At 47.9% G+C, this 27835-nt stretch overlaps 1 protein-coding gene across 3 annotated transcripts in view; it reads left to right on the top strand.

The window, feature by feature from the left end:
- Window positions 1-27835, top strand: part of RABL6 (RAB, member RAS oncogene family like 6) — a 92194-nt gene that overhangs the window by 48971 nt on the left and 15388 nt on the right. For all 3 annotated transcript variants that reach the window (XM_075905805.1, XM_006117347.2, XM_006117345.2), the window contains 2 exons: window positions 19374-19738; window positions 23539-23695. In XM_075905805.1, the coding sequence (XP_075761920.1) occupies window positions 19374-19738; window positions 23539-23695 (522 nt within the window). The remainder of the gene's footprint in view (window positions 1-19373; window positions 19739-23538; window positions 23696-27835) is intronic.

Below are 27835 nucleotides of genomic sequence, written 5' to 3'. Positions count from 1 at the left end.
AGATGTTTATTGCTTCTCCAGGATACAGCACAGCGCAGATGTAATCTGGTTACAGGGCAGGCCTAGGATGCCTCAGCCCCCCTTGAGTTGGGGGAGACTGGCCCCTAAATTCCAGCCCCTTTCCCTAGGCTGTCTCCTCCATGCTCCCAGACAGAAACTAACTCACCCACTTCCAGCCCTGCCCCCCGCCAGGGCTCCACTCCTCTTCCTCCCATTGTTCCGCTCCCTCAGAGTTAACTCGTCAGACAGGTTTGAAGCCCCCTTGCATAATGACTCATCCCCTGCCCTGCTGGGCCATGCTGTAGACAGCAGCCAGTGGAGGTCACTCACAACCCAAGCCTAGCAACCAGCAATGTACCCACACTTCGTCACAGTGATGAAAGATAATCCATTCCTTCTCCTTTCCACCTCCAGAAAGTATCATTGGAATTCGTCTCATAGCTTCCGTAAATGATCGAGAATTTGTGTCCGAATGGCTTCCTTTCCCCGAGCATGGCATCCACATATGGCAATTGAACTAGATTATTGCCTTCGACTCTTACGATTCAGAGTTCCAGTTTGTCAAGAAAAGCCTTGATGATGCTTTGGTGAGAGAACAGATTTGCACCTTTTCCTTGTAGCTGAAGATTCAGTTTGTTCAAGATTCCAAAAATATTGACAAGATACGCAAGTTCTAAATTTGACTGTCAGCACATTTCGGAATTCCTCTTTCCCTTGGGCCTGGAGAAATAAATCCAACTCCTCTCTCAGTTGAAAAACTCTGAGTACATTCCCTGCTGACACCACTGTACAGAAGTGTAGAACAGCAACACATCAAAGTTGGAACCCATGTCCTGCCTGGTGTTCAGAGCCGATGATTTGATGTGATTCACCACTTTCACCAACTCTTTGAAAAGGGTGTTCAGTTGATCAGGCAATGTTTTTGATGCCAAAGCTTCCCTATGAATGAAGCAAGGAACTCTGGTTACCATTGGAGCGTGCTGTTTCACCAGCGTTTGTAAACCCAATCTTGAGCCCAGCATGGCAGGTGCACCATCAGTGGTGACACCCACAAGATTTACCCAATCCAGACCATGTACTTCAAAGAAATTGTTAACAATTTCCATCACATCCTGAGCCTTTGTGATGGTATCAAGAGTCTTACAAAAAAGAAACTCGTCTTTGAAGTCAACCATGTATCGCGCGAACACCAATAGCTGAGAGCACAATGCGACGTTGGTCAATTCATCCAATTGTATGGCAAACAATGGAGACTTCTTTATTTCATCCACAACTTGTTCACTGATGTTCTTTGATCTCATTTATCTATCTCGATACTGTGTCTTTATAGACAGATATATCATTCAGCTTCCTTGCTGCTTCCTTGCCAAGAAGAAGTCGCACCATCTCGTTTACACAAGGGAGCACAAGTTGCTCTACAATGGTATAAGGCTTCTTGGCCTGTGCAACTTTGTATGCAGCAATGTAGGAAGCGCGCACTGCATGGCTTGTCTTATTATAGAATGCATTTCTTGAGTCGAGGCGCTGCCGTTTCAGACCTGATAACCACTGCTCAAAATAATCTTCATCCTTTTGCAACAAGTTGGGGTGACACTTTGTGATGGAATTTCAGCTTAGTCGTTCCCCAAATCTTTGAAACAAATAACATGTTGTGGCAAATCCACGCCTTCTTTTTCTTGACAAGTGAAGCCGAATTTGATGTAATCCTCCGAATACTTACGCTTAACATTTCTTCCTGTCGTTGCCATTATACACAAACTATACCACACCTGTAAAATAGCATATATAGCACAGGACAAATGACACCGCAACTGCTCAGCACGACGGTGGCAGCTACACTGATGCTCAGAGCCTCAGACGGAAGTTACTGACAACACAACGCGTTTGCGTCCTAGGTGGCACTATGGATGATGCACCGCATGCTTGTGAACATGGCATAAAACAGCGTAACGGCGGTGCCTGCTCGTGCCGTGTGACTTTGGACAATCATAGAATCATAGGACTGGAAGGGACCTCAAGAGGTCATCGAGTCCAGCCCCCCGCCCTCAAGGCAGGACCAAGCTCCGTCTACACCATCCCTGACAGATGTCTATCTAACCTGTTCTTAAATATCTCCAGAGAGGGAGATTCCACCACCTCCCTTGGCAATTTATTCCAATATTAGACCACCCTGACAGTTAGGAATTTTTTCCTAATGTCCAATCTAAACCTCCCCTGCTGCACTTTAAGCCCATTACTCCTTGTCCTGTCCTCAGAAACCAAGAGGAACAAATTTTCTCCTTCCTCCTTGTGGCACCCTCTTAGATATTTGAAAACCGCTATCATGTCCCCCCTTAATCTTCTTTTTTTCCAAACTAAACAAGCCCAGTTCATGAATCCTGGCTTCATAGGTCATGGTCTCTAGACCTTTAATCATTCTTGTCGCTCTTCTCTGTACCCTTTCCAATTTCTCCACATCTTTCTTGAAATGTGGCGCCCAGAACTGGACACAGTACTCCAGCTGAGGCCTAACTAGTGCAGAGTAGAGCGGCAGAATGACTTCACGAGTTTTGCTTACAACACACCTGTTGATACAACCTAGAATCATATTTGCTTTTTTTTGCAACAGCATCAGACTGTTGACTCATATTCAACTTGTGGTCCACAATGACCCCTAGATCCCTTTCCGCCATGCTCCTTCCTAGACAGTCGCTTCCCATCTTGTATGTATGGAACTGATTGTTCCTTCCTAAGTGGAGCACTTTGCATTTCTCTTTATTAAACCTCATCCTGTTTACCTCTGACCATTTCTCTAACTTGCTAAGGTCATTTTGAATTATGTCCCTATCCTCCAAAGAAGTTGCAACCCCACCCAGTTTGGTATCATCTGCAAACTTAATAAGGAGTTTGGTATCATCTGCAAACTCTCTATCCCAATATCTAAGTCATTGATGAAGATACTGAACAGTACGGATCCCAAAACAGACCCTTGCGGAACTCCACTTGTTATCCCTTTCCAGCAGGATTTAGAACTGTTAACAACAACTCTCTGACTACGGTTATCCAGCCAATTATGCACCCACCTTATCGTGGCCCTATCTAAGTTATATTTGCCTAGTTTATCAATAAGAATATCATGCGAGATCGTATCAAATGCCTTACTAAAGTCTATGTATATGACATCCACCGCTTCTCCCTTATCCACAAGGCTCGTTATCCTATCAAAGAAAGCTATCAGATTAGTTTGGCATGACTTGTTCTTCACAAACCCATGCTGGCTATTCCCTATCACTTTATTACCTTCCAAGTGTTTGCATATGATTTCCTTAATTACCTGCTCCATTATCTTCCCTGGGACAGACGTTAAACTGACCGGTCTGTAGTTTCCTGGGTTGTTCTTGGTCCCCTTTTTATAGATGGGCACAATATTTGCCCTTTTCCAGTCTTCTGGAATCTCCCCTGTCTGCCATGATTTTTCAAAAATCATAGCTAAAGGCTCAGATACCTCCTCTATCAGCTCCTTGAGTATCCTGGGATGCATTTCATCAGGACCTGGTGACTTGCTGACATCTAACTTTCCTAAGTGATTTTTAACTTGTTCTTTGTGTATCCTATCTTCTAAACTTACCCTCTCTCTGCTTGTATTCACTATGTTAGGCACACCTCCAGACTTCTCGGTGAAGACCGAAACAAAGAAGTCATTGAGCATCTCTGCCATTTCCAAGTTTCCTGTTACTGCTTCTCCCTCCTCACTAAGTAGTGGGCCTACCCTGTCCTTGGTCTTCCTCTTGCTTTTAATGTATTTATAAAAGGTCTTCTTGTTTCCCTTTATGTCTGTAGCTAGTTTGATCTCATTTTGTGCCTTTGCCTTTCTAATCTTGCCCCTGCATTCCCGTGTTGCTTGCCTATATTCATCCTTTGTTATTTGTCCTAGTTTCCATTTTTTATAGGACTCCTTTTTTATTTTGAGATCATGCAAGATTTCCTTGTTAAGCCAAGCTGGTCTTTTGCCATATTTTCTATCTTTCCTACACAGCGGAATTGTTTGCTTTTGGGCCCTTAACAACATCCCTTTGAAATACTTCCAACTCTCCTCAGTTGTTTTTCCCTTCAGTCTTGCTTCCCATGGGACCTTACCTACAAGTTCTCTGAGCTTATCAAAATCTGCCTTCCTGAAATCCATTTCCTCAATTGTGCTGGTCTCCCTTCTACCTTTCCTTAGGATCATGAACTCTATTATTTCATGATCACTGTCCCCTATACTGTCTTCCATTTTCAAGTTCTCAACTAGTTCCTCCCTATTTGTTAAAACCAAATCCAGAACAGCTTCTCCTCTGGTAGCTTTTTCAACCTTCTGAAACAGAAAGTTGTCTCCAATGCAGTCCAGAAACTTATTGGATAGCCTGCGCCCCGCTGTGTTAGTTTCCCAACATATGTCTGGATAGTTGAAGTCCCCCATCACCACCAAATCTTGGGCTTTGGATAGTTTTGTTAATTGTTTAAAAAAGGCCTCATCCACCTCTTCCACCTGGCGAGGTGGCCTGTAGTAGACTCCTAGCATGATATCACCCTCATTTTTTACCCCTTTTAGCTTAACCCAGAGACTCTCTACACAGCTATCTCCTACGTTCATCTCCACTTCAGTCCAAGTGTGTACATTTTTAATATACAAGGCAACCCCTCCTCCCTTTTTTCCCTGTCTGTCCTTCCTGAGCAAGCCGTACCCTTCCATACCAACATCCCAATCATGCGTCCCATCCCACCAGGTTTCTGTAATACTAATGATATCATAGTTGTATTTATTGGTTAGCAATTCCAGTTCTTCCTGCTTATTACCCATACTTCTTGCATTTGTATATAGGCATCTAAGATACTGATTTGATCTTGCCTCCCTGTTGTGCCCTGACCCTCCTTTCTCCTTGCCATTATAGGCCATAGTCCCCCCCATTTCCAACCCATCTCCCAGTCCCGCACATTCAGCACTTACCTGTGGACTTTGCTCACCTGTCCCCGTCAAACCTAGTTTAAAGCCCTCCTCACAAGGTTAGCCAGTCTGTGTCCAAACAAGGCCTTCCCGCTCCTGCAAAGGTGAACTCCATCTCCGCCAAGCAGTCCTTCCTGGAAGAGCACCCCGTGATCAAGGAAGCCGAATCCCTCCTGGCGACACCATCTTCGCAGCCAGGCATTCACCTCCAGGATGCACCTCTCTCTGCCCGGGCCCCTACCTTTGACAGGAAGGATCGAAGAGAATACCATCTGTGCTCCAAACTCCCTCACCCGTACTCCCAAAGCCCTGTAGTCACACTTGATCCGCTCAGTGTCACACCTGGCAGTATCATTTGTGCCCACGTGGATGAGTAGCATGGGGTAGTAGTCAGAGGGCCGGATAATCCTCAACAATGCCTCCGTAACATCTCGGATACGGGCCCCTGGCAGACAGCATACCTCTCGAGATGAACTGTCAGGGCGACAGATGGGTGCCTCCGTTCCCCTCAGAAGAGAGTCTCCAACCACCACTACCCTACGTTTCTTCCTCGCAGTGGTGGCAGGAGACTGCTCAACCTTGGTGGTGCAAGGCCTGGTCTCCTCCACTGTGGGGGGTGACTCCTTGTCTCCTGCAGAAAGTAAAGTGTAACGGTTATGTAACAACACAGTGGGAGGGTTAGGAGCAGGGGTGGAACACTGCCTGCTGCCGGAAGTAACCAGCTGCCAGTGCTCACCCTGCACCACCGCCTCCTCCATACGTGGCTGGTCAACAGTCCCACATCCTAGGACAGTGACCTCCGTGGACTCCACAGGAATACTGTCCAGGAATTCCTCATGGCGTCGAATGCTCCTCAGCCTGGCCACCTCCTCCTGTAGCTCTCCCACCTGCTGCCTGAGAGATTCCACCAGCAGGCACCTTTCACAACAGTTGTCTCCCCCAGCCTGGAGATCACTCAGTGGGAATTGCAAGCCACAAATACTGCAAGACCACACCAGGACCTGGGTAGAGGCATCCATGCTCAGGTTCTCTGTCTGGATACAGGCACAGGTGGAGGAGACAGGAGAAGTATTGGCACAAGCGCTTCGGGTCTTCATCACCATCAGTCACTCCCTCTGCTCAACTCCGTCTTCAACTCCCCTGTCTGCAGTCCCCTGTCTGCAGTCCCCTGTCCGCTTCGCTTCCCTGGTCGCACTGCTCTGGCTTTTTAAAGCCTGCTTGCCTAGGTCAGGCCTGCCCTCTTCTGAGTCACACAGGGGAAGGCTGAGCCTGAGGCGTTTGCGTCCTAGGTGGCACTATGGATGATGCACCGCATGCTTGTGAATACGGCGTAAAACAGCGTAACGGCGGTGCCTGCTCGTGCCGTGTGACTTTGGACAATGTTCCTGTGGACCACCGAAAAAGTCACCATGGACCACCAGTTGAGAACCACAGTCTTAGCGGATCCAGTAACATCCAGACATTCACTGTGTCTGAGGCCTGGGACAGCCTCACAGAAGTGATTCAGCTGCCACAGCTAAAATGTCTCAGAGGCAGCTATGTTAATCTGTAACTTTAAAAATGAGTAAAAGACAGTAGAACATTAGAGACTAATAAAAATATATTATCATTAGCTTTCGTTAGAATGAGCTGGAGTGAAAATGACAGAAACCAAAGTATTTATAACAGCAAAAAAAAGTACCTGTCAGTTGTAGGACCAGTACTAATGAGGCTAATTAAATGGGCTAGAAGTGTCTCATTCTTAGCTTTTGATGTAAAAATGCAGTTGTTAAAGGCAGGGGAGACTGAAGCCCAGGGAAACAGTGTCAAATTTTCAGTGTTCTTATGAGCCTCTTGTAACTATTTGAACCATCTACTCACTGTCTGTCTCTTTTTTTTTTCTTTTCCTTCTCCTTTCTTCTCTTTTTTTCCTCCTTCCCTTATTTATTCTTGGATCTGGACTTCTAATACTCCAGTCATCTGGAGAAGTGGGTTGCACCCATGAAGTGTCATGATACCATCTACGTGTTTTGTTAGTCTGTAACAGGAAAAACTTAAAACACAACAAATAGTCTAGAGCACCTTAAAGACTCTCTGCTACCCCTCTGAAGTGTCAAATTTGTCGATGAATACCAATTCCACACTCTCTCTCTCTCTAATTGGCTGGTGAAATTCCTTTGTAGAAGAATGGTTACTTTGAAATCCATGATTGAGTGACCAGGCAGGTTAATATGTTCCCCTATAGTTTTGTATGTTACCATTTCTGATGTCTGATTTGTGTCCATTTATCCTTTGTCATAGAGACTGTCCACTTTCTCAAATATACATGGCAGAGGGGCATTGCTGGCACTTGCCATCAAGTGCAATATTTGCCATCAAGTGCCAGCAGTGCCCCTCTGCCATGTATATTGGAGAAAGTGGACTGTCTCTATGACAAACTTCAAGCTGGGACAGCCCCTCAGACTTGTCACCTACAGGGAATGGCTTAGTTTTGGGAATCTCCCTCATGTCCTCAGCCATGAAAAGATTGATATAAAGAATTCATTTAGTTTCTTCACAATGACATTAACATCCTTTAGTGCTCCTGTAGCACCTCAATTCTCCAATGGCCCCACCGCTTGTTGTCGATGTAAAATGGAAGGTTCGGGAATGTGGCCAGCCCCGGGGAGGTGCAGAAACAGGCAACCTTGTACTGAATATCTTTTAACTTTTATTAAAATGCTTTTAACTATAACTTTCTATTTAACAGTTTTTACAGGCGTGGGCGCCAAATAACTATTAACAGGAACAGTAAACAAAATGCAGTGCGATAGAGGAAAATACCCTGAGGTTTTTCCAAGTCCCAGTAATTATCAACAACAACCCAGGGATTTTTAACATTTATATTTACATTCATTTCACTCATAAGGTCTAACATCTATCTAACTCCTAACAGTTAGAAGTTTGTTAAATAGTACTAACTTACTCCTAACACTATTATTTAACAAACCTCTAACTAACTTTACACAGCAATACTCACACTTATCAGACACAGAAGGGACAACAGAGACAACAGCATATTCGGTATACAGTTACGCTCTGCGGAAGATTCAGTTGATTCGGTGAGCGGGAGGGGGCCCTCAGGTGATCAGCCCTCAGACCTGGCTCGTGTTCTGCCTTCCAAATTTTTGGGAACCCTCAACTGGATGCAGGAGGGGAAGCTGTTTTATAGAGAGAGCAAGAGTTTTCCCGCGCTTTGCTGTGATAGGCGTAGCAGATTCTGTCTGCCTAGTGACAGTAGGCGTGAACACAACAAGTAATCATCACATGATCTCTCTCCTCTCATCTATTTTCAGACAAACAGAGGGTAGGGACACCATTTTTACCCATCCTGGCTAATAGTCATTGATGGACCTAATCTCCTCTAGCTCTTTTTTTCAATCCTGTTAAAGTTCTAGTCTTCACAACATCCTCCAGCAAGGAGTTCCACAGGTTGACTCTGCGCTGCATAAAGAAAAAGGTCCTCTTGGTTTGTTTTTAAACCCACTACCTATTAATTTCATTTGGTGATCCCTAGTTCTTAGGGATGTGAACGACTGGTTGAGTAGTCAACTAACCAGTAAGTAAATGCTTTTCTGATAGTCAACACGTTAGTCAACTAGTCATCCCCCCACCTTGCTGTCTCTATCAGAAAGAGGCAGCAAAAGAGGAGGGAGTGCTTCAAAGTGGCAGTGCTGCATGGAGCCCAGGGCCAGGCTGCATGCAGTGTTGCTGAGTGGCAGCACCACATGGAGCCTGAGATCAGCTGGAGGCTCCCCAGCTGACCCCAGGCTCTGTGCGGTGCTGTCGCTTTGAAGCGCCACATGGAGCCTGATGCTGGGCTCCCTATGGCGTTTCAAAATGGCAACGCTGCACAGAGCCCAGAGGGAGTCCTCAAGGTCAGTGGGGGAGTCCCCAGCTGACCCCAGGCTTCCCACGGCACTGCTGCTTTGAAACACCACAGGGAGCATGGGGCCAGTGCTGTACTTCAAAGGCGGAGGCACTCTTATCAACTAATTGAATAGTCAATGGAAACTGCATCAACTATTCGATTAGTCAGTTAATCGAAATTTAACATCCCTAGTTCTTATACAGGCAGTCCCCGGGTTACGGCAATCCGACTTAAGTCGGACCCCTAGTTACGAACGGGGAGGGGGTCCCCGCTAGTGCGGGGTGCCTCCCCCACTGTCGCTGCCTCCAGCGGCGCAGGGGGCACTTCCCCCCAGCAGACCAGGGAGACGCGGAGCTAGCACCCCCACCCGCAGCAGACCAGGGAGATGCGGAGCGGCTTTTCTCGCCGCGGAGGACGGCGCTACTGGACCAACCCAGCAGCACCCCAGCTGCTCTGCCCCAGGTGTCCCCGATTCAGCCACTGCTGAAACTGACCAGCGGCTGACTACAGGAAACCCGAGGCAGAGCTGCTCTGCCCCAGGCTTCCTGGAATCAGCCGCTGGTCAGTTTCAGCAGCGGCTGACTTGGGGACACCTGGGGCAGAGCAGCTGGGGTGCTGCCGGGTTGGTCCAGTAGCGCCGAGGGTTGGCGCTACCAGACCAACCCAGCAGCACTCCAGCTGCTCTGCCCCAGGCGTGTCCGATTCAGCCGCTTTTGGTCAGTTTCAACAGCGGCTGAATCTGGATGCCTGGGACAGAGCAGCTGGGGCGCTGCCGGGTTGGTCCCCGCAGCGCCGCACCTCGGCGCTGCGGGGACCAACCTGGCAGCACCCCAGCTGCTCTACCCCAGGTGTCCCCAAGTCAGCTGCTGCTGAAACTGATCAGCGGCTGATTCCAGGAAGCCCGGGGCAAAGCATCTCTGCCTCAGGCTTCCTGTAGTCAGCCGCTGGTCAGTTTCAGCAGCGGCTGAATCGGGGACACCTGGGGTACAATATGTACCAGTTCCGACTTACCTACAAATTCAACTTAAGAACAAACCTACAGTCCCTATTGTGTACATAACCCGGGTACTGCCTGTATTATGGGAACAAGTAAATAACTTTTCGTTATTCACTTTTTCCTCACTAGTCATGATTTTATAGATCTCTATCATATCCCCCCTTAGTCGCCTCTTTTCCAAGATGAAAAGTCCAAGTCTTTTTAATCAATCTTTATATGGGACCCATTCTAAACCCCTAATCATTTTTGTTGCCTTTTTCTGAACCTTTTCCAGTGACAATATATCTTTTTTGAGATGAAGTGACAACAAGATGTGGGAGTACCATTGTTTTATACAGTGGCAATATGATATTCTCTGTCCTATTCTCTGTCCCTTTTTTAATGATTCCTAATATAGTTTGCTTTTTTGACTGCCGCTGCTCACTGAGTGGGTTTTTCCAGTGAACTATCCACAAGGACTCCCAAGATCTCCCTCTTGAGTAGTTGTAGCTAAATTAGTCCCCATCATATTGTGTGTATATAGAGTTGGGATTATTTTTCTAATGTACATTACTTTATATTTGTCAACATTCAATTTCATTTGCCATTTTGTTTCCCAATCACTTAGTTTGGTGAGATCTTTTTGAAGGTCTTCACCGTCAGCTTTAGTCTTAACTATCTTGAGCAATTTAGTATCATCTGCAAATTTTGCCAACTCATTGTTTACCCCTTTCACCAGATGATTTATAAATAAGTTGAATAGGATTGGTCGCAGGACAGAACCTTGGGGGACCCTACTAGTTACCTCTCTCCATTCACCTACCTTGGTTTCCTGTCTTTTAACCAGTTTTCAGTCCATGAAAGAATCTTCCTTCTTATCTCATGACAACTTACTTAAGAGCCTCTGGTGAGGGAACCTGTCAAAGGCTTTCTGGAAATCTTAAGTATATTATATCCACTAGATTCCCCCCTGTCCACATGTTTGTTGACCCCCTCAAGGAACTTTAGTAGATTAGAAAGGCATGATTTCCCTTTACAGAAACCATGTTGATTTTACCCCCAACAAATTATGTTCATCTGTGTGTCTGAATTTTATTCTTCACTATAGTTTCAACTAACTTGCCCAGTACTGTTAGACTTACCCATCTGTAATTGCCAGGATCACCTCTAGAGCCCTTTTTAAATATTGGTGTCATGTTACTTCTCTTTCAGTCATTAGGTACAAAAGTTGATTTAAAGGATAGGTTACAAACCACAGTTAATAGTTCAGCAGTCTCATCCTTCATATTTCTAATTTTATATAAAAGAATGATACATGCACTAAAATAGGATATACAGATCCAATAGATTGTAACATTAAAATTGGTAAGTTACATGAGGTATTTTGTCTAAAGCATCTTTGAATTATGCATATTTATAGTCATAATCTAGTTTTCATAAAGTGTGGGGGAGGGGAGACTGTCACCTGGCATATCAGTGTTTGGTGAAATCTCTTAAATAGCCACATCTCAGTTGATATTTTCCCTCCATATAGTGGGTAAAGGATCAAGAAAACTGATAGTGTCCTATTTGAAATACACATGGGCCCAAACAGCAATCTAAGTTTTGTCCGTTTGTATTGATGTACTTGACGCAACTGGGAACAGAACAGATGACCCCAGCTCATGACAGTGATGCACCAACATGCAGTTATCAAAGAAAACACAAGGTGGCATACAACAGACATTCAATTCATGTAGTTCAGTGGTCCCCAACCTTTTGGGGCTGCCGGGCACCCGGGGCGGGGCCACTCATGCGCCGGGTACCCAGGGGCGGGGCTGCACACACACCCGGGGGCAGGACTATCCATACGCCATGTGCCCAGTGCCAGTGCGACCCATGCGCCGCACTCACGGGGCTGGCACCTCTCCTGCACCGCACGCCCGGGATGGGGCTTCCCATACGCCACGTGCCCAGGGCTGGCACCAATCCTGTGCCATGCACCCAGGGGCAGGGATGCCCATACGCCGTGCACCCAGGGGCAGGGATGCCCATACGCCGTGCACCCAGGGGCAGGGATGCCCATACGCTGTGCACCCAGGGGCAGGGATGCCCATACACTGCACACCTGGGGCTGGAACAGCCCTAGGACACTGCATGCCTGGGGGCAGGGCCGCCCATGCTGCGCCCCCGGGGCTGGCACCACCCCTGTGCTGCACTCCCGGGGGAGGGGCCGGCCCCGACCACTCGGTGGGCACACAGAAATGGCCTGGCAGGTGCCATGGCACCCGCAGGCACCACATTGGGGACCACTGATGTACTTTATCTCCTGTATGGCTTTGACTTGCATGATAAATACACATTTGCATGTCTCCCTGTCCTCTTCTTAGTCTCTGCTGTTGCACCTGTTCCCCACCACTTGATTGCTTCCCCACTTTGTTTCCCAGTTCTACTAGAGTTGGATTTAAGTCCATTTTCAGTTTCTAAATTATCCTTAAAAAGATGTGCATTCTGAATCTGGTCATTTTGAATTATTCAGTTTACCTGCACATATTTCAGGCTATAGGCTACTTGCAGACTATTTTCTGAGAGACTTTGAGAATTTGCTATTTGCATTGTGATTAGCCAGTTAAGAAACAAGGAATATCTGCGCTCTCATTGGATGACTCAAACACCAAAAACTTTCAGGATAGCCATCAGACATGTTCAAAAGAAATGTGATATCCCCTTTCTCTTTCTGTGAATAGTTCTCACATGAGCATTTGCATAAAGGAAAGAGGGTTGCAAATACTGTTGTATAAAATCAAAGGATGGGGGAAATCTTACTGGCTTGAAGTAGGCTGCTATTAAGTTAATTTATCAGGTGATAAATAAGAATTCCATATATGGCATATTTGTAAGATAACTTGTGGTTACCCTCTTTTCCCAACACGAAATTATGGGGATTTTAATAATTCCTAGCTCTTTATGTAGCACTTTTCATCAGGAGATGGCGACCAGGAGATCCATAATTTGGGGCACAGTACACAGTGACTGAATTATCCTCCAGAATTAATAACTTCAAAAATGTCAAGGGTACTGGTCTTGATGATTAGCTTAGTAAGCTAATCAACACAGCATACCAGCAACAAAAAACTGGTTACTCAAGTTATTTCACGTGAGCTTAGCTTAAAACAAAGTACCCAAGATCTGGCAACAAGCATATATTATGGCACTCTGGGAGTTGGGGGAAGGACTCAGTGAAGCCAAAGAAATTCAGGCCTGTACTACTGCTGTGTCACTTCATCTTGAACCACCGATCACCACTTGTTGAAACGCACCTAATCCCAAAGCAAGATGGCTTCTGCTGAACATCATTCAGTACATCAGAGATTTGAAAAGGCCATAGTAACAGGTACCATGTTCAATCCATCAGCTGCATGATGCAGTGAATCACTGAAGGATACTCATTAAAATATTAAACATGATAGAAGATCACTGCCCCCATGGGCGGCGAGTTATATGGGCCCGTGGTGCCCAGGCTCCAGCAATATTTAGAGCCGGGGGCCCTGCTCCACCAATATTTGGAGCTGGGTCTCTTCCCCCAGCTCTGAATATTGCCCTTCCCCCCTGCAAGAAGATGCCGGTGGCCGCGGCGTAAGAACCTGCACAGCCCAGTGCGCCTCGGCGATGCTGCGCATGCTCTGACAGCCCCTGGCACTTCAAAAGCCAGGGCCGCACACCATGAAGCTGGTGGAGGACGCGGGAGGCTTTTGGGTGAGTGCGGCCCCTCCCTACCGCCCGTGTGCCCCCTGCGGCCAGCCACCCCCTCCTGTGCACACCCCCGCAACTCCCCCGCCCCGCTTGTGTGCGTGCCCCCCCCCCCAGCCTTTGTACCCCTACTTCTGGCCGCTGTATGCCGTCGCTAGAGCCGCACCGGAGAGGAGCCGCTCACAGGGGGAGGGGGGTGGCCGGGCTCCCTTCCTCACCAGTGCCACTCGCCCGCCTGCACCCCAGCAGCTGCTCGTGCGCCCCCAAGCCTGAGAGCCGCTCCCTCTGTGCTGGGGCCCCGGAGTCTCACCACTGGCCGGTCCGCGCTGCGTCGGAAGGAGTGCCTGGCTGGGCAGGGCTACAGCAGCTGCTCCTTGCACTCTAGGCTCTGCCCCGAGCTGGGCTGCTGGCAGCCGGGCTCTGGAGCTGCCCACATGGTGGGGGCCTGCTGCTCAGAGCCCACCCAGGGAAAAAATACTGGCCAGGAGGGGGGCAGGGCTGGCCGGGAGGGGCGTGGCAGCGTGGCTGTGCAGGGGAGATGCGGGGCGGGGTGGGGCCAGCAGGCGGGGGCAGTGTAGCTAGCCTGGGGAGATGGGAGGGGAGGGGCAATGTGGCTGGCTGGAGGAGATGGGGGTGGGGGGATTGGAGGCTGCAGGGCTGGCCTGGGGAGATTGGGAGGAGGAGAACTGGGCGGCAGGAAGCAGGGGTGGCTGGGAGGGTGTTGGGGGCAACAGTGCTGGTTGGGAAGGGTCAGGGAAAGCAGCGGGGGGGAGCAAATGGGTCGGCGGGGAGCGGGACTGACCCTGGCACATGCTGATCCTGGGACACTGTCAGTCCCGCGCATGGTCCCAGTGAAGCGCGAGTGAATCTGGCTGCAGGTCCACAACACGCTCAGAGGACGGGATATGGCTTCTCCTCCACCCTAAGGCATCAGACTCAACCAGGAGTCACCAATTCGGCCCCACACAGCTTGCTCTGGGGAACTACACTTCCCGGGCAGGTGGCATGTTGAACCTGGAGGATAAACGTGGCTTCCGGTGCCTCCGTGTGCGGGTCCTGCTCAGAGTGTTGGGGCTCTATGATTACTATGGTCTCGTGTCTCTTGGAGACCTTCCACCTGGCCCTGGGCCAGCAGCTGGAGCAGCTCCACATACTCCAGCCTTGCAAACTGGAAGGCAGAAGGTTGGGGAGGGGAAGGGGAAAAATAGTAAGGAAGGGGCTTGTGCTGGGGGGGAGGGGCAGGAGAAGAAAGGGGAAGGCACCAAGGGACAGGGTGCAGGAGAGACAAATGCCAGGGGACCAAGTGAAGACAATGAGGAAAAGGGCAGGAGGAGAGAGGTGTCAGTGGGAGGGGGGACAGGGTGATGCTGGGAGAGGAGAGAGTAAGGGCAGTGGAGGCTAGAGGGGGGAGGGAGAGGTGCTGGGAGAAGGCTTGAAAGAAGGGGTGGGCATGAGGAAGGTGGGGATGGAGCAAGTCGTGTGAGGGCACAGGGGCATGAGAGGAACGGGGGCAGAGGATGGTGAGAGGGTGGACATCAGGGAAAAAGGGGGCAGGGGCAGTGAGGGAAGGGGGAGGCACCAGGAAGGTGCAGGTGCCAGGGGATTCTGGGGGTGAAGCAGAAGGGCAGACACATGCAGGGGAGGGACAGCACCAGAGGAGAGAGGCAGGGGAGGTGTTAGGAGAGGGGATAAGGAGGGGTAGTTCACATTATCAGAGTGGGGCTACTGGAGAGATGGGCTGATGGAGGGGGGCAGGTCGCAGGAGGGCTGAGGGCAGGAGTCAGGAGAACAGAGGAGGGGGAGGAGCAGGCACCAGGGGAGCTGATGGAACAAGGGGAGGAGACATGGCAGCAGAGAGAAAAGGCAAAGGTTTAAAAATATTTATTAATAACTTGGGTGCCACAGTGGCACATCCAAACAAGCCACATGAACTCAGTACTGGTGCACAACACAAAATTCATTCTGCTCGTGGGAGGAAACTCTTAGGCTGTGTCTACACTGGCGGTTTCTTGTACAAGGGTTCTTGTGCAAGAAGTCTTGCTCAAGAACTCGTCCACGCTGCCATGTGTGAGCTGTGCTTTTGCGCAAGAGCATCCATGGCAGTGTGGACGCTCTCTTGCCCAAGAAAGCTCCGATGGCCATTTTAGCCATAGGGGTTTCTTGCGCAAGAAATCCCTGCCAAGCATCCACACTGCCCTCTTGCATAAGAGAGCTTACACCTGTTAGAAAAAAGCATAACTCTTGCGCAAGACGCCCTCTCTTACCACGCCGTACTGTAAATTTCTTTGCGCAAGAGCAGGCGGGCAGTGTGGCTGCTCTGTGGGTTCTTGTGCAAGAATGGCTGTACTTGCACAAGAAGCTGCGAGTGTAGACATAGCCTTAGAGGGAACACTTCCCCCAGCTTTCTGCCCCCGAGTTAATGCCACACACGTTGGGTTAAGCAACTGCAGGATAGCTGCATGCAGGGGGGTTTGGTGGGGCCAAATTAATCCCTGTTGGTAGGAGGATGGTGGGAAAAGCCCTTCAAGAGGGGTGACATGACACCTTTTACTTCTGGTTATGTGTCCATCTAGTCCCGAGTGTGTTACCTCCAGAGGTGTGGTTAATGGGGGCGTGGCTAATGGGGCACCACCAAAAATTATACTAACCTGCCGCCCATAACTGCCCCATACAGCAGTTAGCCTCTGTTGGAAAACTGATGTTTGTGTCCAGCTATGCAAGATGTGGCATTGTTGGTGGCAACAGAAAAATGACTTCTCACAAGGGAGTGCTCTCTTGCCAATGCTATTCAGTATCTACATGAATGATCAATCAATCCATTTCAGCATGGGAGGTTGTGTCTGTGCTAACATAAGAACGGCCATACTGGGTCAGATCAAAGATCGGTCTAGCCCAGTATCCTGTCTAATGCCAGGTGCACCAGATAGCTATTGATGGACCTGTCCTCCATGAATTTATTAGTCTTGGCCCTCAAAACATCCTTTGGCAAGTAGTTCCAGAGGTTGACTATGCATTGTGGGAATAAATACTTCCTTTGGTTTCTTTTTAAACCTGCTGTCTATTTCATTTGATGACACTGTAATGGTTGTGTTATGTGAAGAAGTAAATAGCACTTCCTTATTTCCTTTCTCCACATCAGTCATGATTTTATAGACCTCAATCATGTCTCTACATGATTAGTTGTCTCCTTTCTAAAATGAAGTCCGAATCTTTCTTACCTCTCCTCGTACAGAAGCAGTTCCATATCCCTAATCATTTACGTTGCCCTTTACAACACCTTTTCCAATTTCAATATATCTTTCTAGAGATAGGGCATCTTCGTGCAATATTCAAGATGTAGGTGTACTCTGCCCATGGATTTATACAGAGGCAATATGATATTTTGTCTTATTCTCGATCCCTTTTTAAATGATACTCAACATTCTCTTAGGTTTTTTTACTGCTGCTGCACATTGGCTAGATGTTTTCAGAGAACTCTCCACAGTGACTCCCAAGATCTTTCTTGAGTAGTTACAGCTGATTTAGACCCTATCATGTTATATGTGTAGTTGGGATTGTTTTCCACTGTACATCAATCAACTTTGACTTTAATCTGCCATTTTGTTGCCCCATCACCTGTTTTGTGAGATCCTTTTATAGTTCTTTGCAGTCTGCCTGGAACTTACCTGTCTTGATGAGTGTTAATCATAGAATCCTAGGACTGGAAGGGGCCTCGAAAGGTCATCGAGTCCAGTCCCCTGCCCTCATGGCAGGACCAAATACTGTCTAGATCATTCCTGACAGACATTTATCTAACCTACTCTTAAATCTCTCCAGAGATGGAGATTCCACAACCTCCCTTGGCAATTTATTCCAGTGTTTGACCACCCTGACAGTTGGGAACTTTTTCCTAATGTCCAACCTAAACCTCCCTTGCTGCAGTTTAAGCCCATTGCTGCTTGTTCTATCCTCAGAGGCCAAGATGAACAAGTTTTCTCCCTCCTCCTCATGACACCCTTTTAGATACCTGAAAACTGCAATCATGTCCTCTCTCAATCTTCTCTTTTCTAAACTAAACAAACCCAGTTCTATCAGCCTTCCTTCATATGCCATGTTCTCTAGACCTGTAATCATTCTTTTTGCTCTTCTCTGGACCCTCTCCAATTTCTCCACGTCTTTCTTGAAATGCGGTGCCCAGAGTGTTGTATCATTTGCAGATTTTACCATCTGTTTATCCTTTATTCCCCAGATAATTTATGAATATATTAAATAGTACAGACCCCTAGGGACTGTTTACCTCTCTCCAATCTGACATGTGTTAACTGGTTTGTCCTTTAAGTCCAGAAAGTGGTTGGTCCTAGGAAGACCTGCCACCTAGTACTGGGATTCCATTTTGACCCTGGCATTTTTCCATTGAAGGAAGGATATAAAACAAAAGGTTCCTGCACTGGGGGAAGTCTATGCAATAGGAAGCATTTGGCCCTTTGTCTCTGGCCTGGGGAACGGCCTGGCACAGTAGGATACAAACAGCACTGGAGACCCAAGTCAGAATAAAAGAGTTTCTCTGACTTGAAGATTATGGCTGACATAAGAACAGTTCTTTAGGGTAAGAATTTGTATGCAATAAGTTTTTTAGTGAATTAGAACTGGCTATGCATTTTCTATTAATTTAGTAACTTACTTTGATCTGTCTGTTTTCACTTGCAGCCACTTAAATCTTACTGTTTATACTAGGGATGTTAAATGGCAGCTTTTAATACGTTTAAAAAGCAGAGATGCAGCATCTGGGACTGGGCGCAAGTCAGGAATCAGTTGATTCCCGGCTTTTTACCATTCCCCCACTATGCCTCTGCCTTCCCTGCACCTCAAGATGTGCTGAAACCAGCTTTTAAGGTGGCTTAGGTTTTGATCCCATTTGGGGGTTGGTTTCCTGGGTGCTGTGCTCTAGAACAGCATCCTCCCAGAGCTGCAGTGGTTCAGTGTCTGTATTAATTTGCAGGGAGGGTGGGTATCCCAGTACTTTGCCTTGTCTGGCAGAGATCAGAGGAGAGACTTATTTTGGAAATGAGAAGAAACAATGAATCGCAGCTCATCCCAAAATATTATTCTCAAAATGTGTGACTTTGAGTGTGCTTTTGTCCAGAGTTTTTATATTTAGCTTTAATGTTAGTTTCTACTGTTGACAATTCTAGATGTAACATTAGCAGCCATGGCTATTTTATTTTAACCCTACTACCCTTGTTCTGGATTGGCTCATGAATATTCTGAAGAGAATATGGTGATATACTTCAAATGCTTAAAGGTATCAGGGTGTGCCACAGCAGTGAAAAGGTTGGAATCTACAGTCTGAGGGTAACATGTCTGTATAGGGTTTCCTCCTGGAAACCCGTGCCAGAGAACTTACTGTACAAGCATGGAATGATGACCTGTAGGTATTAATGCTTTTTGCAGTTTGCTGCTTTCCATCAAAGGAGGTCACTGCACTTTCTCTAACACTGATTAGCCTTTGGACCCCATTGGGTGCTGAAAGGCCTCCAGCAGGGAGGTCAGGCTTTGTCCACCCTCCTCCACCCTCGGAGAAGTTTGGTCAGGGTATGTCCCCGAAATCAGTATCTGCAGCTGCTCTGGAGAAGAAATCCGCAGTTGGGATAAGTTAAGTGCAGAGAGGGGAAATGACTTGTCTAAGGTTCCCAGGAAGTTGTTGGCAGCACTGAGCTTGGAACCCTGCTCTCTTGGCTGCTAGCCTTAGGCTGCAGCCAGAGAAACACAGTGTTGTACTGAGACCCCATGAAGTGTGGTGGTCCAGTCCTTATATCTGCAATCACTTTCTCCTGCAGCTTCCTTGAAATGATGGAAGCCCGAAGTCGTGGACATGCATCCCCAATGACAACTAATGGACAGAGCCCTTCCTCTGGCTCCCAGTCACCCATAGTACCTCCCAGCTGCACATCAACAGACAGTTCTAGTCCTGGTACCCCCCAGCCACCACCACCTCAGCAGCTTCCTGCCAACACAACAGCATCTCCTGAGCCTCCACCATCCTTGTCACCAATGCTTCTACTAGAGGCTCAGCCACCATACACATCACCCCCCGCCACAGCCTCCCCAGCAATGCCTGTTGCAGTCCCACTGCAGAAACGCAGCATTATCTCCCGCCTCTTTGGAACATCACCGGCACCAGAGACGTCTCCTTCCCAGCCAGGTAGGTGCGGATACAGAGATAATCTGGATTTTGCTGTCTGGTGGTGTGTACATGGGCATGCTTATAATATTGCCTTTCCCTTTTGTCTCTATTTCTTTGGTGTATTCCTTCTGTTCCCTGTTGGAGGCAGAGCAGACAGCCCTTGTGTCTTAGCAGTGCAAGGCTCGTGTTCAGTATAAATCAAAAGAGTACTACAGTTGCTTTGTTCTTTTCTTCTAGCTGCCTTGCTTGATTTGCCTTGTTCCTCCAGCAGTGCTAATGCTAGTCTCTGAATGGGACTCCTTCCTGCAGCTTGCTGGCTGTAATGATGCTCTTCAAGGCTTGGGGCAAAGGGGGGCAGATGTGGAAAGTAATAAAATGGTCACATTCTGAGTTAGAATGTTTCCTTCCCTCTGCTGGGCCTGTGCCACTCACAAAAAAAATCAACATGGTAATAGAAATCCGTGCAGCCACTACTTGTATGTAAGTAAGGCAGCTGCAAAACATAACAAAATAGCCTAATATTTGTTGTAAAGGGTTCCACCCTTCAGGCAAGCCCCCTTTGGTGGCTGAGTGGAGTCTTACAGTCTACTCACCTGTCTGTGGGCAAGGCAGCATCCAGTAAGTGGCCAGAGATCAGGCCTCTTCTCTCTCCCTCCCCCACCCAGGTGCGGCTTGCAGGGGGCTGAGGTGGACCCTGGTCCGCCCACTCCTCTAGGTCCCGGCCCAGGGACCCCACAAGTAGCAGGTACCTGCTGAGTTTCAAGTAATTAGTTGCTGTCACATCCCTGGGCCACTTCTCCAGGATGCTGTTCCATCCAGCCATTCTCTAGGGCCTTGTTTCTTGCGTTCCCCTTCTCCGGGGTTCTGCAGGGTTATCTTTGGCTTCTTGGCTAGCCTTCAGCCGCAGGACCTGTCTCTGACCAGGTACTTCCCCAGCTCCCACTCAGAGCTGCCCAGAGTGCTAGTGTTCCCCCAATCAGCACTGAGGTCTGCCTTGGTGAAGCTCCAGGAAGGAACTGACAGGCCCTGGCCTAGCAGCTCCTTTTATATCAGCCTGATGCACCCTGATTGGCTGCAGCAGAGGCTGCCCCTTGGTTCTGCTCAGAGGACCTCTCTACTGCTCCTGCTGCTGGCCAGAGTGCTGAAAGGCCTCCAGCAGAGAGGTCAGGCTTTGTTCACCCCATCACACTTGTATTCAAGGAACATGATCATTCAGCCAGAAATGTGAAATGCTCTCACAACTTCAACTCTGTGCTGGCTCAGTATCAGATAACCCTCTGGGGAAATATGCTCTAGCACAATTGGTATGTGGAGGAAAGGGGCCCATGGTTAGGTCTTACTGCTGTTAAACAGCAGAGCAAAGTATTACAAAGGTCATGGAGAACCAGTATCAGACAGAGTCCCAGTACGAAGGCATTAAGGGCTCTTCATTGCTTTCATTTCTACTGAGCAAGACCTTAATTTGCCCATCACATTCGCTTTGCTTACAAGGCTGACTGGAGCTCCCACAGCCTAGCGGTTATTAGCATGACATGGTTTTGAGTCATCCTTTGCTAAATAACCTCCTCCTTCAAACTGTCATTCTAAGGAGTTCATAAAGCTATCAAGACACCCACAGAAAGGAGGCGGCACTCAAAATGCATGCTTAAGTTTAGACAAAACACTGTTCAGTTTTAATTGTGTACATGTCCTATCTCCTGGATCAATTATGACAAAACCCACCAATTTCAGTTTCATAACTCTTCTTACCTGAGCCAGTTCCCTGGAAGCAGGAAATAGGGAGAAGGAAGGAACGTTGGAAACTCCTGATTTGTAGGTCTTTTTATGCTTTGTCCGAAAAAGTGAAAATGCAAACTGGCCATATCTTGCTGTCCATCTGCTTCACAGTTTACACTGGAAGTAAAATCATGTGGAATTGAATGCAGAGAGGCATAGGGATCATTAGGAAAAGCAGATGCACACCAGTCTCAGAACTGTCACCTTTTATTCATTGTTTTGTCACACTTAATTTTCAGAAACCCACAGTGTGCTTTTATCAGATCTTCCAAAGAAAATTTGAGCTGTACATACAAATTCTGCAGCATCAATTTTAAAAAAGTTATTCCCTGTTGTTGATGGTGCTGTTGACCAAGCAAGAAAGCAAATAAAAAGCCATGTTAGGCTCTGCTCCGTTAGGAAAACTTGCACTAGGGCAATCAGGAAAAAGTCATTGTTCATCTTAAAGGATGCTGCAAATAAAAGTGGATATAGTTGCACATTTCATGTTTTTCTGTATCTGATTGAGCATTGCTTTTTTTTTTTTGCATTAAGAATTTGGGGTGAAGATGAATACAGGAGAAATTCAATGAATGCTCTACAGATAAGATCTATTAAAGTAACTGTAATGCCTTGTCTATGCTAACCCCCGCAGTTGATCTACTCCAACAGTGCAAATAGCATAACAGAAGTTGACATGCTCACTGTGGCATCTTGCATGTGATAAAGTCAGAAGGCTGCTTTCCCATCGACACCGGCTACTCTTCTTGTGCTGGTGGAGTACTGGCATCAACGGGAGAGCACTTGGAGATTGATTTATCGTGTCTAAGCAGGCACAATACATTGACTAGTGGGTCAGTCGTTGCAGCGTTGATCCCTGGCATAATGGAGACAAGCCCTTATTATATGTAATACTTAGGGGCTGGTGTGGGGAACCTTTTTTGGGTTCGGCTGTGATTCCCAGCCAATGGGAATGCTGGGGGCAGTGCCTGCTGGGAGTGTCCCCCTGCAGTGCGCAAAGCAACTTCCTCCCTGCTGCCAGGCAGAGCCAGCATTCAACCGATCACTTGTCTTGCCTGGGTCTGTGAAGCTCAGGGATTCCCTTTCTATGTACTTCTCTCCCCCCCACCCCAAGCCACTGTGCCTGTGTAGCTGGAGCACCAGTGCCAGCTTGTGCGGCTACGGGGAGTGGGGGAGGCAAGCCCCACATCTCATGAGTGGGATCAAGACAGATGGTATAGAAAGGGTCTGGGTGTAGAGAGATGAGGTTTGACAGGGCAGTCTGGATGTGGGCACTTGGGGGGGGAATCTGGGAAGTGGAGCTTGATGGGGTGGAGGGATTCAGGTACAGCTGGTTGGGGGCTTGTAAGAGGATAGGGCTTTTTAGGGGGAGGGTTCGATGGGCCTGTTTAATGGAGGGACCCTAGTTGCTGCTGAGAGGATGCTTCATCTGGGCTCCTGCTTCCCCCGTGACTCCACAAACCCTTTTCTTCTCCATCCCCTCTCCTCACTCCCAAATTCCCATCGCCCTTCCCTGTTCCACCCTTCTCCCACCCCTCTTGCCCAGCCAGCACACGGAAAGGGAACCCAAGTAACTAAGACCCAGAAGGCTGCGTTCAGCTGCAGAGTTGGAAGAGACTGCCTCCTTCAGCAGGGCACCTCTGTCCTTGCAAAAAATGGGGGGGAGGCAGTGGCACATCACCCCATGTGCCCCCTGTTCCTTGCCTCTGTTTGGAGGAGGCATGTCCCCCAAACCTGTGCACATTGTCATTTCCCTGTCCCTTCCTTCCCTTAGCCTCCTTCCACTTTCTGGAGGGAACAATAGTAAATCTGTGGGGGTGGACCTTTCCTGCAGGAGCACAGAATCCCCCAGGAGTAGCAGCAAATGTCCAAGACTTCTGTAGCTGTTAGCTACATGTCGACACACAGAAGTGGCCCTCAGCATGTTAGAGCTGCGTTGCATTTGAGCTGCTATGGGGAGTGAATTCTCTGTCACACTAGCTGGGCACCATTTATGCAAAACTGTTCTGTGGTGTGTTACTTGATCACTGTCCCATCTACAGATGCTGCTACTATTCCCCCCAGTGAAGTTCCTGAAAAAGTACAGAGTGTGGAGGACTTTATTCCAGAGGACAGCCTGGACCGCAGTTTTCTGGAAGATCCAAACCCTCAGAAAGACAAGGGGATACCAAGGACTAAGGACCACAATGAAAGTGACAGGTAAGGAGGAAAGAAACTGAGGTCGAGGAAGAGAAGCAGGATAGAAACAGCGCTTTTATCTTTACTAGCCTCCTAATTATCTTTCCGTACCCTTAGATCTGTATAACTAAACTTATCCATCGTCCTCCACCCCCCTCTTCCCTCACACACCCCTTCGTGATCACTCTGTCAGTAGTGTCACCCAGCTGTGCTGAGAGTAAGGGGAATTGAGGACAGGGTTGCCTTCATGCTGGGGCCTTCTCTTGCCCTGGCACATGTTTGCACCACTCCTGCCCCACAGCACAAGTTTTCTCCAACTTCCTTGCTGAATTAGATTCCAGTTCCTTCCCCTCTGTTTCTATAGCTCCTAAATGGAAGTGGTGGGAGGAGATTGTTTACACTCTGCAGGGGAAGGTACATAAGAGATCAGCCTCTGAGCTGAAAGCAGTACACTCAGAATTTGAAATAGTTTTCCCCACATGTCACTGAAGCTCATTATATGTACGCCGACCATACATCCCGGGACAGTCCCAAATTTAAATACGATGTCCCGGCATTCCCATCAAGTACTAAAATGTCCTGAAAAGCCCTGCCACATCCAGCTTGCAGAGAAGCAGCAAGTAGAAATGGCTGTGTGCACCACCATTTCCCTCCCCTACCCCCCCACAACCTGGCAGAGCTTCCCCTAGTGCGGCACAGCATCACCAGTTCTCCCCCTTCCCCCCCAAGCATGTAGGCGGTTCCCTGCCTTGGCACTTTGCTTTCGGGCAGCTGGGGTGGCTTCCAGTGGTACACGGTTTCCAGAGTTCCCCACGGTCCAGCGTGCCACCTGGCGAGCCACCACCACCACCTGCCTCAGCACCGCGCGGTCCCCTGCAGGACTGAATAGAGTTAGCTATGACAATGCATTTCTGAGTTATTCTGACACACAAAGTGAAACCTGTGCTAAAGACCCCACATCCGGTGAGAGAAAGCGCTGCTATCACAAGTCAATTCAAAGTCTCTCCAATTTTCTTCAAAGATCACCTCTACCAGGCAGTGGGGCTTTTACTGATTGGTCCCTTATATTTTTGAAGGGTGCCTAATGTTAACTGGATCTTCTTTAGTAATATCAACAGATTGCTTTGGGCCCAATCCTGGCTTAAAGTTAAAATTGGATCAGGCCCTTTGTAAGCAGGCTGGGAAGTGGTCTCATTTGGCAATTATTATTAGGTGGTATTTACATAATATAGGCATTGCCAACACGATATTGACATATACATTTCTCAGTAGCTTTACATATAAAATAGCCTAGCCCCACTGATCTCCACAGGAAATTTACCTTTCAAGCAGTGGTGGTGAGGGTTAGTGACATGGTCTTCTCCACCCTGTAATTGTCATGGTTAGTTCAGTATTGTCATTCTGACCTGTGGAAACAAAAGACACTTGATAGTTTTGTGGTAACTTCAAAAAATGCAGTTGCAGTCCATCCCATTAGGGATGTAAATTGCCATTGTTCAGTTAACCAGTTAATGTTAGATCACACCGGGGCTGCCACCAGCTCCCAGCCCCCGCTGGAGCAGCCCCTGTCCACAGCAAGCTGGACTCTCCACGGAGAGAGGCTGCTCTGGACAATGGTGCAGTCCCTGCCTGCAGGATCTCTGGATTCCCCACAGACAGTGGCTGCTCTGGACAAGTGACCCCTGTCTTCAGTGGGTCCTCTGCGGGGCTGGAGCGGCCCTCTGCCTGCAGCAGGTAGGGAGCTGCTGCAGCCCCCCTTCAATTACCAGTTAATTGGAAACAGTAAGCATCAGCCATTAAGAGGGCTATGGCAGTTGTCCCATGAAATTGTGGGACAGTTCTGGATGACTCCCAGGTCCTGAGTGAAATGGGGCTGCATCTACACTGCAAAGTAATAGGTCTCAGATCCTGGATCTCATCTTGGATAGAGGTTGGACCCCTAGCACTGCACTGTCATGGTACCCTAGGTCTGGGACCTGAGTTAATGCAGTTGCAGTATAGTTGCATGGGGGATTCCTATGGTGCCCAAACCCATCCCTATTGGTAGAGGATGGTGGGAGGAGTTCTTAGAGGGGTCACTTGACACCTTTTACTTCTGGTCATCTGTCCATCTTGACCCTGGAAGTACTACCTCCAGGGGTGGGACTTCCTGTGGCAGGGGGGCAGGGCCTAAAGGTTCAAGGGCATGGCTAATGTGTCCCCATTTTTGGTTCAGAAAATATGGTTACTGTAAATATGAGGGCCCTCACCAAGCATGTTCTTTGGGTTAATGTCAGCAGAGTTTGTCTTGCATCCCATCCTTCTCAAAGAGCAATCCTTACTTGGTGCATAGTGTGTACACATAGGTGTATGTTAGCTCAGGATCAATGTAGGTGTGGCAGGTTACCAGGGGCTGTTGAAACTTACGCAGCTTGCTTATTTTTGCATCTTTGTGAGTTCCTTCCAACTGAAGAGTCAGTGCCCTAAGCTGATGCTAATTTGCATTGTCAGACGGTTGTTTGTATTGCAGCAATGATTTCTTTACACATTTTCATGTCCTTGCTTTGCTGTTAAGCTTCAGGTCGGTGATCTGTGTAGAAGCTAACAATGGGTCCAGTTTCTTTACATTTGCGTTACATGTGGAGATGATCACTTTGCTCTACTGCTGTGTATTCAAGTCCTTTAGAGAGTGAGGTTTCTAGAACACATCACATCACCAGTAGCATATGAAAATAAAACCATGGGGCAGCATCGTTTCTAGGACACTTCCATTTTCTTTTTGATGCATTTCAAGGGGAAGTCCACTCCTGTTCCTTTTAGTGCTTAGAAACTTCTCTTTGAAAAGGCCTCCCCTCTCCAAACCCTGTGCCATGTTTGAACTTGTTTTTGTGGGACTAGCCTGAGGTGATGCTGTGTCCTGGTATTTGAGAGATCAGAGTTCAGGAGACAATTACAGCCGTTTAGGAGTCTGGTGTGGTCTGAGAGCTGCAATGGCAACCTACTCAGCCTGGGGGACAGCATCTTCCTAATGCTCAGGAGCCAACACCTCCTAATGTTCAGGAGCCAACGATAAGCAAAAGCTTATCGGCTAATGCTATAGACTACATGCATTTCCCTCCCTTCCAGACCCTCTTGCCAGTAAATTTTTTAGCAAGTTGGCCAGGAGCACGACTCAGTCCTGGCTCATGCCGGATCTGAGACCTACCCCTTGCTGTGAATCTGAATTTAAAGTGTATTAAGGAGCCAGGTGGGCAGGCATCCCGGCTCAGTTCTGGCTCACTCTGGGTCTGGGAATTCATTCCTCCCCCGGACAGGGACCAGTGCCACCCTGCGCTGCTGCCAGCCCTGCCCCTAGAATAGTCGACTAATTAATAAGAATTCATGAGGTTAATTGACTGTTCAGTTAACCAGTATTTAACATCCCTAGTCCTGGGTAGTCTGCCTCAGCTGGAGCATTGGTGGCTGCAGTGTAGTATTTAGAAAGCAGAGTGTCTCATTAGGACTCCAGAATGATGATCCAGTCAAATGTTCAGTTGAAATCAACTCTTAAGTGCAGTGTCAAATTTGAAATGAGTTCTCTCCATCATGCATGCTCCAAAGTACAAATTCATTATAAAGCGCACCTGGGAATGATAGGCTGTAAAAAATTTGTAAGAAAAGGCTGGGCAAGTCAACATGAAATCAGCCAAAGTCCTGTTCCTTTAGTCAGCACATGTGGCAGCTCTCACCATCCACAGCTGGTCAATCTCAGGTTGAGCATCGAATAGAGGGGATCAGAATGATGATGGACACCTATTAGAAAACCAGGTGGAAAGCCTGAGGGACCATTAGTCATTCCCAGCTCCTTCTTTTAACCCTCTCAAATGTTAACCATGACATGCCATGAATGTTATTTTTTGTATTTGGAAGTGACGCCTTCACAGGAAGGTGAATGCTCTGTGTGGGTTGGACAACAACATAATATGTTGATCTATCAAGAAGCAAATGATTCTCTCTGAATAAAAAGTACTTAATAGAGAAAGTAGGTAGGATAAGGGATGGAAGTATGAAGCCTCCCGAGTTTAAATGATCAGGAATATAGGTTATTTTCATGTGAGCAGATCTTGAGGAAAGCATTAAAACAGCAGGTCCTGCAGAAATCAAGCGAAGCATTTCCAGTTTATAATTCTGCAGTGAAACTCC

Source organism: Pelodiscus sinensis, chromosome 22 (genome assembly GCF_049634645.1).
Source record: "Pelodiscus sinensis isolate JC-2024 chromosome 22, ASM4963464v1, whole genome shotgun sequence".
Taxonomy (NCBI): Eukaryota; Metazoa; Chordata; order Testudines; family Trionychidae; genus Pelodiscus; species Pelodiscus sinensis.
Note: the sequence above shows the minus strand (reverse complement) of the source record. Positions and strands in the feature narration are given on the sequence as shown.